The sequence below is a fragment of the Sinocyclocheilus anshuiensis genome, unplaced genomic scaffold (genome assembly GCF_001515605.1).
Source record: "Sinocyclocheilus anshuiensis isolate Anshui unplaced genomic scaffold, SAMN03320099.WGS_v1.1 scaffold1968, whole genome shotgun sequence".
Taxonomy (NCBI): Eukaryota; Metazoa; Chordata; class Actinopteri; order Cypriniformes; family Cyprinidae; genus Sinocyclocheilus; species Sinocyclocheilus anshuiensis.
The window spans coordinates 74,963-85,133 of record NW_015555840.1 but is presented as its reverse complement, the minus strand read 5'-3'; the positions used below and the strand labels follow the sequence as shown (position 1 = coordinate 85,133).

At 35.4% G+C, this 10,171-nt stretch overlaps 1 protein-coding gene across 3 annotated transcripts in view; it reads left to right on the top strand.

Annotated features, from left to right (window-relative positions):
• The window catches only part of LOC107675489 (insulin receptor substrate 1-B), a 42,520-nt gene extending 33,234 nt beyond the window's left edge, over positions 1–9,286 (top strand). For 2 of the 3 annotated variants that reach the window (XM_016469849.1, XM_016469852.1), the window contains exons 4-5: positions 4,463–4,519; positions 8,737–9,286. In XM_016469849.1, the coding sequence (XP_016325335.1) occupies positions 4,463–4,476 (14 nt within the window). In that variant the 3' untranslated portion in view covers positions 4,477–4,519; positions 8,737–9,286. The remainder of the gene's footprint in view (positions 1–4,462; positions 4,520–8,736) is intronic. The other variant, XM_016469851.1, reaches the window with a different exon arrangement.
• Positions 9,287–10,171: the final 885 nt, after the last annotated feature.

Here is a 10,171-nt window from a genome sequence, read left to right as displayed (position 1 = left end):
TGTGTGTGTGTGTGTGTGTGTGAGAGAGAGAGAGAGAGAGAGAGAGCAAGAAAAGTACTAAAGTACTTTTAGTATCACAGAAGAGCATCCAAACTGATCATTTGTAATTAATTTAATAATTTATTACTTTATTATTATTATTAATCATAATTATTATTATTATTATTTAAATATTAAAATATTTTAATATACAGTAGATAATATGACAAATAAAAAAATGTTATAAAGTATATTGTTAAATATATTGTTTGTTTTTATATATTGTTAGATATTGTAGATTTTAGAATGACATTTTTAGAAATGTAATGAATTATTGAATGTTATCGTAATCTTAATTATACCAATCAAAGCCACAATAATCTAACCGTATAGTATGTGTGCATGCTCATTCATGCAGCTACAGTAGATCAATATGCACAGTTGTACATTGTGGATTTGTTAGACAGTTTCTGTGAGTGTAGCCTTCAAAGACTGGTTTAAGCTTGTTGGGAGCTAAAAGAACAGACTGGGCCTCAGGCTAAATTATGTAACACTCCCATACATTCAATTAACTAAATCAACCTGTCTCTCCCCAGCACTCCAGCCCGAATATTACAGTCTCACACACTGAAGCTGCTGTTTTCTCAGAACTCTGCTTCTTTGCACAGTTTGCACTGTTCAGAGTGTCAACCTGTCAAAGACTAAAAGACTGAAAGATCATCAAACAATGAATTCTGAAACCTAATGCCCGGTTTCCACAAAAATATTAAGCAGCACAAATGTTTTCAACATTGTTAAATGTTTCTCAAGCAGCAAATCAGCATATTAGAATGATTTCTGAAGGATCATGTGACACTAAAGACTAGAGTAATGGATGTTGAAAATTCAGCTTGAATAAATTGGATTTATTAGCTATAACCAAAGCTCTTGTTTAGCTTATGTCCAAATTCAAAAATGATGGCAAAACAGTATCGGTTCAAGAGCGTACTTTTGTGTTCCACAGAAACAATAACAGCAAACATGACATGAGGCTAAGCAAATAACAACAGAATTTTCTTTTTTGCCTGAACTATCCCTATAATTATTCTTCACATCTTTTTCTGTGTGTTGTTCTACATTCTCTTTCAACCCTTCGCTTCATTTCTCTGCAACTCGTCTTCATTCTCCCCATTCAGCGTTTTATCTCTGTTTCTGTCTCTTTTTCTCAGTTTGCTCTCTTCCTCTCTCTGGTTTGAATATGCAGTGACCGAAAGGCTTGAGGAGTGACGTACAGATGTGCAAAAACATCAGCTAGCTGCTTACTTCATCATGTGCGTCAGCATTGCTCGCCCCTGATTCCTTTCTGCATGCTCTCCATCTTTACACCTCCCCCTCCGTAATTACTGTACGCGTTCTTTCTAAAAATGTCTCATTAGTGTTTTTGTGTGCATGTTTAGTTTTTTTATTTATTTAAAAGGGAACAGGAAGGCTACATTTTCTAATACGCACAAACGCACACAAACAAACACTCAGACACGCCAACACTGAAGTGCACGCAGTGTTTTAAACCTCCAGAGGGATAAATGGCACTGCAGCATCTCATCATCGCTAGCGAGATGAGAAAAAGTGGAGATTAAACCCTGTGACCCAGGAGGCGGCACTTTGTGTGTGTGTGTGTGTGTGATGGCTGCTGAAAATTCAGCTTTGCATCACAGGAATAAATTACATTTTAATATATATTAAAATAAAAAACAATAATTTGAAATTGTAATAATAATTCATAATATTGCTGTATTTTTCATCAAATTAATGCAGCTTAAGAGACCCCAAACCTTTGAATACTAGTGTATGTCATTGCATTAGATAAAAAAAAGCAGGCCAAATGCCATTTATTTACAACATTTTTTTTATTAATTTATGAAATTAGTATAAGTATGGCTTCAGTGTCCAAATACTTTTTCAAACAAATTCAGTATTAGTTTTTTCTTGTACAGCAAAAAAAAAAACAACAACAACAACATCCAGCCATTCTTCCATCTGTTTTCCAAGGCGCTTGTCCTGCATAGGCTTGCATGGATGCTGGAGCCTATTTCATCGTCTCTAACCGTAGGCAGGGAAACACCCTGGATGGCGGGTCAGTGAAGTGGCGGAAAGAAGACGGATTGTCTTGGTTGTTCATCCCTCATTTAGAGATGAAGCAGGGATAACTCTTTTTTTTTCTGTTCATTAATAAATATTTTCCGCAGCCGGTTGTCCTGTGTGTATGCGTGTTGACCAGATTGGCACTTAGCTAAGTTCTCACTGAAGCTCTGCTGAGTAGAGTTACATACAGAGTGAAACCTTAAACTTGCAGGGGAAAGGGGGAATGACAGTGAAAGTGAGAGAGAGGAGGATGATGGGAAGGAAAAAAACTAGAGAAGTAAGTGCCTATAAATAATTAGTCATTTGATCAGGCAACGTTTTGGATCTGTATTTTGACACGGTTTTCAAGGGTATGTGCATGTGTGTTTTTATTTAGCTATACTTTGGGGACAGATTGAGCTAAATCTGACAAAACCTTCCTTCGGGGTCCTCATTTGGAGAAATGATTAATATATAAACCAAATCATGTTGTTATTCTAAAAATTCAAAAGCTGTTTGGCTTAGCTTTTAGTAATTGAAACAGATATAAAGCTAAACTGGCGTGTGAGTGTCTGTGTGTGTGGACATGGACAAATTCAGTCCAAAGCTGAAGCTCTGAAAGGGCTGAGTCAGCATTGCTCAATAAATATATACCGCTTCCTCTTGAGTCTTCTTAATACCTAGAGCAAAACACTTCCTAACTGTGAGCACATATTCACACACATATTTTCTTACCTGTCTAAAGAAGGGCATAAAGTACCATCGACATCTAGTGTTTTATATAATATAAAGTTATATAAAGTTGCGGTCACTTTAGCAAACTGCGGGCAAAAAGGTCCATTGTCAATAGTGTAGCGATGTAGGACACACAGCTACCATTTTAAACCAAGCAGCTTTCTGTTGGTTTGCTTGGTTAATCCACTTGACCAACTTGAACCCGATGCAAAATCTGTGTGGAGAAATCTTTCGTCCTCCCACAAAATTCCTGATCACATGGATTCCTATTGAAATGGCAGGAATTTGGGAGCGGAAATTCACCCAAATTGTTGTTTTTTTTTGTTAATCACTTATATCGGAATCAGATTGGAATTAGCTGACTCCTGGTAACAATTTTGTCCACAAAGTATTTTTAACTTAGCCTGTGTATACCCTTCAAAAGGTTGGGGTCGGTAAGATTGTTTTTTCATGTTTTTCATGAGCTTGAAATCTCTTATGCTCTCCAAGGCTGCATTTATTCTAATAAAAAATCTCCAAAGCTGCATTTATTTGAATAAAAATACAGTAAAGTACTGTAGTATTGTGAAATATTATTACAATTTAAAATAACTTTTCTGTTTAATTACATTTTAAATGATCATTTAATCCTGTGATGGCAAAGCTGAATTTTTACTCCAGTCTTATGTGTCACACAATCCTTTAGAAATTATGATATTTGATGAGTGAAAAGTTCAAAAGAACTGCATGTTTTTATTGTTGCTTTTGTTTAGTTTAATGCATCCTTGCTGAATAAAAAGTATTAATTTCTTTCTTACAGACCCCAAAATTTGAACAGTAGTGTACATACTGTGCAAAAAGCCTTCTTTCTGTGGTAATGCAAAAATAACTTAGCATTTTTGTGATTATTGAAAATCTGTTTTATTAAAAATATGTCTGTGTTTCTGTGCTGCATGTGCTAAATGTGCACTAATCGCAGGGACTGTCTCACTGAAACAGCCTGGGGTTAAAGGTCAAGCCCAATGGCACAGCAGTGAGCAGAACTGAGATCTCGGATCACTCACTTCACTTTTAATTTTAGTGGGCTGCATTGAGATATTTAAGGTAATTATACAGTGATATTATTGCTGTGTTATATTATATAGTATTATGCATGGAGAAAGAGACATTCAAACTATGATTTATGTTGCATGTTTCTGCAAAGACGTTTGGCAAAAAGTGGTTGATCCTGAGGAGCGAGAGAGAGAGGGTACAGATGAGTCAGCAAAGTGTGTTTGTTAGTTTAGTGCTCGTTGTTGGGTTTTCGCCAGGCCCTGATGGAAAATGCAGACGTTTTTCATGTTTTCTGTGTTGATTTTAGAGGGAAATCTGCAGCATTTTGTGGTGTGGACTTAGACATGAGTTCAGCAGTGCTCAGAGCTCCACAGTCTTATGAAGAATTTGAGTATTTATTCAAAAATATGAAATAAATGAAAACTCAAAGGGGTCGTCACAAGCACACAGATTTTCATGTACTTTATATTTCCAACACACACACATGCTGATACCTGTTAACAACTACACACACGCTTTAATTAATAAACCCTGATTACTTGCAGTACTTTCCTTCTTCTTGCTTTCCTAAAGTCATTCATTTACTCATTCTCTTGATCTGTGCTCTTTCCTTCAGTGTTAGATATGTGATGGACTTCAACCACATGCTTTCCCAGAAGACATTCTCCATAAAGTTAGTGTGTGTATGTGTGTTGAACTTTCACAGCCGTTGTTTCATGTCAGCGTTGTAAGACCCCATTGAATGACACACACACACACACACACATCCTGGATAAACATATCATTAGCTGGGTTTCCATCCAAAGTTGCGAATTTAACTTTTGCGCAAAATTGGAATATCGCATAAAACATTTGCGAATAAGCACCATTTCCATCCAACAAGTCAAAGAGAACAAAATCGTCATGCCCTGATAAACTGACACTAAATATCACTAAGAAACGTAGTGAATATAATAATTTTCATATATAATAAATTACTTGCACCTCAGAACGAGCTGATGAAACTAAATAAATGCAGTCATTGGTCGTTTCCATCTCCCATTATTCACATTAACCCTTTTTCACACAAGTCAAAAACCACCTCAAGCAAGCATAAAAACTTTTTTGTGAATTAAGGAATTTTTCTTAGAAATTCGGCATTTCCATCACTCTTTTCTCATATGTCAAAATGAGCAAAAAAAAACAGGGTGATGGAAACATAGTGTGACTCTAAAATCTGATGTGAAGCTGGTCAGTGATTGACAACCTCAGGGGATGAAAAGGCAACATCACTCACATACCTGAGCAGAGGAAAAATCAGCATGTCACATCTCTCTCACATACAGGCACTCAGAGGCACACACAGCTGTCCATACATGCTTTCATACATAGGAGGCATTACATACTATATGCCAGAATGCTATTTAAGGCCTCTCATCAGCTTTTCTTTCTTTGTCACTTAAAAAGCGTAAACACATGCCACCAAACTGTTTAACTGTTTTCGTTTTTGTATTTATACTGCATTTTTATACATTTATTTATAATGTTTTTTTTTGTGGTATAAAAACATATATTTATAAACCACCAAACTTCCTCTATGATGATGTAATTATATTTAGTTACATTTAAATTACCATTCAAAGTTTGGGGTTGTTAAGATTTTTTTATGTTTTTGAAAGTGGTCTCTGATGCTCACCAAACTTAATTTATTTGATCAAAAATACAGTAAAAACAGTAATTTTGTGAAATATTATTACAAACCGAAATAACTGTTTTCTATTTGAATATATTTTAAAATGTAATTTATTCCTGTGATGGCAAAGTTGAATTTCCAGCAGCCATTACTCCAGTCTTCATGAAACTTGATATTTCATAAAGCATTCTAATATGCTGATTTGCTGCTCAAGAAACATTTCTTATAATAATCAATGTTGAAAACAATTATGCTGCTTAATATTTTCGTGAAAATTGTGATTCATTTTTTAATGATACTCTTTGAAAGTGGAAATAGAAATCTTTTGTAACATTACAATTGTATTTAATACATTTAAATGTATTAATACAGACACCAAACTTTTAAACCTTATTTATGTTTAACTTTATTTAACTTGTTAATTTATTTAATATAAATAAATATGTATCAGGTTATTGGTATATTTTAAGCTACAAAGCAGTTTTAGTAGTTCAGCTTGCTTGGTTAAATCAGTTAATGAAACTGTAAAATATACAGGCACCAAAATGCCATCTAGTAATGCCTGAAACATTCACAAACACACACACACCACACACACACACACACACACACACACACACACACACACACACACACACACACGGTCCGCAGACACTCTCCCAACTGCACTCACACTCACACTCACACTGAACTAATGTATGCCAACCCAGACAGACAGATAAAACATAAAACATGTCACAGAGCAGAGACTGAGAGAGGGGGAAGAGAGGGAGAGAGATGGTCCCAGAGGCATTGTTAAATTGATCAGTGTACGGATGGCAGGTTATGTGATGAAATGAGAGAGATGGATGGATGGATCTGTGGTCTCATCTCATCACGGCTCTTAGTGCAGGAAATGGCTTTCTACCTGCAGCACTGCAGCTGTCATGTCCAAACTAGTGCTGTTAGCATAAAGTAGTTAGTGTTGTGATGAGAGGAATTTTTAACAGTGTGCACACTTTTCTACTTCATCGGTTATTGAAGTGCCACCATTGATTATAAACTGAGAAATGTATAGCAATGAAAAAAAGGTGCAAATAAATAATGATAATGCATATTGTAATTGTATCATAGTGATTATTTATGTGTTTATTTTTTATTATCTTCTGCATAAAGGTTATCGCAACACAAATAATAATCTTTATTGGACACACAATAAGTAGTATAACGAAATCTCAATGTTTTCTTTTGCTGTTGAAAAGGCTAGCACGACCTGTCACCAGCATAATTTGTGTCTTAGGTGCTGCATTGCCAAATGTTGGTGTACTGATGCCCATCTGATTTCTGCCTGTTCCTCTCTCTCTTTCTGATTGAGTCTCTTTGTGTTCTGGTTGGAACGACTTGTTCTGAAGGGAGTAAATATAGCTGTGCGCAGTGAGGGCAGAGGTGGAGGGGGGCAACCTTTTTACAATTAGAGCCAAGACTAGAAAATTGAGAGCAACAAGGAAAAGGAACATTGGCCAATTTTCAGGTCATCAATAATAATTTTGTTTACTTTCCTTTGTCAAAACATGTCATTTTTTTTACTACATCAGTTACAACTAAATATAGAAATAGCTTTTCTCTTTTTTTTCTTCTTTTTTTTAAATAACATACTGTTGATATTGGATTTGGGTGATATTTCACTTGTTGGTTCATGCAGAGCTTTTATAGGCATGTTATTTTATTCATTTATTTATTTATTTATTGCAAAAGTTACGTTTTGAAGATGGTACATACACATACAACACCTCGTCCATTAGTCTACATTCAATATTAGAAGATAATAGTTTTATATACAATGGCTGTGGTAAATTTGTGGTTGTTAAATATAAAATGTTTTATAATGTCTCAACTAGTGATAGACCATTATATTAGCCTGGCCGATTAATTTATTTGCCAATTTTGAGATTATCAGCATTGACAATAACTGTTTAGTGGCCAATTAACAGATCTTAAAATCTGTAATCCTCAGTAGGTGCTACATGTCTTCTGTTTTTATTATTTTTAGTGAATTTGGAGTAAGTACTGTGTAAACAAAATGTTAATTTAATCTAATAATTTAGTGTATGTCTCATTTACCATCAATCAATCAACCAACAAATATTATAGTATAGTATATTAGTATTCCAGTGTATATTTATTCATAGGCTGCTGGTACTTTTATCTAAAGCAATATATAGGAGTAGTGCATTAAAGGTATACCTCTTGGTTTATTTTGTGTGTTCCCTTTTAGAATCAAAACCAAAAGATGCGTCAGACCCGTTAAAGCTGTACATTTAGACTTTTCAAATGTTCAGTGTTCCCTGTCTCTGCTGTTTGTGTTTATCTACATGACTCTGACTCTTTACAAATAGCACAATAATGGATGGAAATGAAAGGATGCTAGGCAGAGGAAGAGGTTGAGACTAGCTTATCTTTGCTTTTATGAATAAAGGCCATCAATTTGTTATTCTGCATTGACTGTTTTTTAATGCCGGGGGGCCACATTTGTGGACCAAGCTGTGGCACACATTGGATTGATTAAGTTGACTGAACATGCATATTTTGTCATATGCGTGCATCCGTTAAACCAACATGTGACTTAAGTGCGACCTCGTTCACCTCTCATAAACACGTTTACATTTTCAGAGCAATATGGTCTTATACATCATCATGACATTAAGGCCATTTAACCACATACAACTCGATGTCACGATGCATTTACAAATAGTTATTCTGAGAAGAACAGCTGCAATAGAACATATCTATTGATTTTCTTGCAATTGCACAGATCACTGAACAGTGTGAGGTAACAAGACCTCTCAGCCAGAGTTTCAGTTTACCCTATTCTTAGACTGCAGATGTATTTATTGCAGACATGTAACAGCCTCAATGCATTTTATATTTATACTAGAATTTCTTTAGGATTATTCTTAAAACTGAATCTCCCCTGATCAGGTGTATTATAAAATTAATCAAATATAAGCTAAAACCTAAAAAGTACATGCAAACTAATGGAAAAACACCACAAAATTATTAAAACTTTAACTAAAATTAAAATATGAAAAAAAACAAAAAAAAAACAGAAAATATAAAAATAAAATCTAATTCAAAATGTTATCAATAATTAATAGTAATATCAATGATACAAAAATAACACTGCCACTCGTTTGTATTAGAATATGCAACAACTTATATCTAATTTCCGTGTTTTTCAGAATGTTGATGCCGCAGCAACATGGAACTCTCGCTCTCCCGTGCACCTGAATGCAGAGCAGAAACACGGAGTAAGGTGTGAGAACAAAGCCCAACAAACTTCGCAAGCACTTTTGACAGACTGCTGCAGTGATTGGTTGCTGCAACCAACGGGAACATGCGCCAAACGAGAAGAGCAACAACTGCCTGTGCTCTCCAGACTCTCAACAGACAAGCACAATAACCTATCAGAGAGGAGAATGAAGACAGTTGAGCCAATGACAATGACCTTTGACCTTCAACAGAAACTTGAACAGTTCGTGTCCAATATTCACAAAAAGGATTCAGCGATTCAGTCACAATTGTATGTGTACTCAAAAAGTGCCTCTTGTTGATTGTCGCTTTCTGAATATAGACTTTAAATTGTTCAAGAATTGACTGATGTGCTTGAAAGATAAAGGTTGCTATTCTTTAATTTTATGTACATTTTATGACAGGAAAAGAGGGTCTTTAAAAGCATTGCGGCAAGACATCAACAACACTGATGGTAATTCTTCTGGTGATAATGATGAAGATGAAGTAACTATGAATCTCACATGGTGTTCTTCATGGTGTTTAGCTAATCTAGCATCACAGATGTGTTGACTGACTGGTTCATCATCCTTCCCTGTTCCTTGTTTCTTTCTTTACCCCCTTTGCCCCATGCGTGACATGTTCTAGCCATGCATTAGTACTTAAGTGCCTGTCTCTTTTCTGCCTCTCTTCCCTCTGCTCCCTTCACAGAAGCGTCCTGAAAGGAACCAGTAACAGACATTTGGCTCAGTGACACTAAGCGTCTATTTTTACCCTAAGGTTGGGTGGGGTGCTTCTGTGATGGTGTCCTGCGGTAGCTTACCTCCACTGGCACGCAAGGATGCTAGCTGACCCAATCCACATTGGATTATACCAATGATAGTCCGGAACAGGGGGGTGTGTAAAGGATATAATTTGGAAATCGTCCCCACACTCTGTTCCACAGTGACACCCATTGCTGGCCAACAGTGGTAAAATAAAAACAGGAGTGTTAAAAACATGATTTTCTCATGTGTTTTCTGTCCCCTTTTTATTTATTTATTTTTTTTACTTTTTATTATGATGAAAGATCTTTATCTTTTAAAGATTTTCTTCCGAATTAATTTAAAGGGATAGTTGACCTAAAATTGAAAAAATTGTCATTATTCACTCACCTTCATGTCGTTTCAAACCTGTATGACTTACTTTCTTCTGCTGGTTTTAAACAACTCGAGGGTGAATAAATGATGCCAGAATTGTAATTTTTGGGTGAACTATTTCTTTAAGAAAGGACATATTTTGCCTTACCTGCTTCTGACAAACCTCAGTGATTGATATGAATATTTATGATATTCAGTGTGTGATGGTTGTGTTTGCACTATATGTAGTATGTTTGTTCCTGACTCT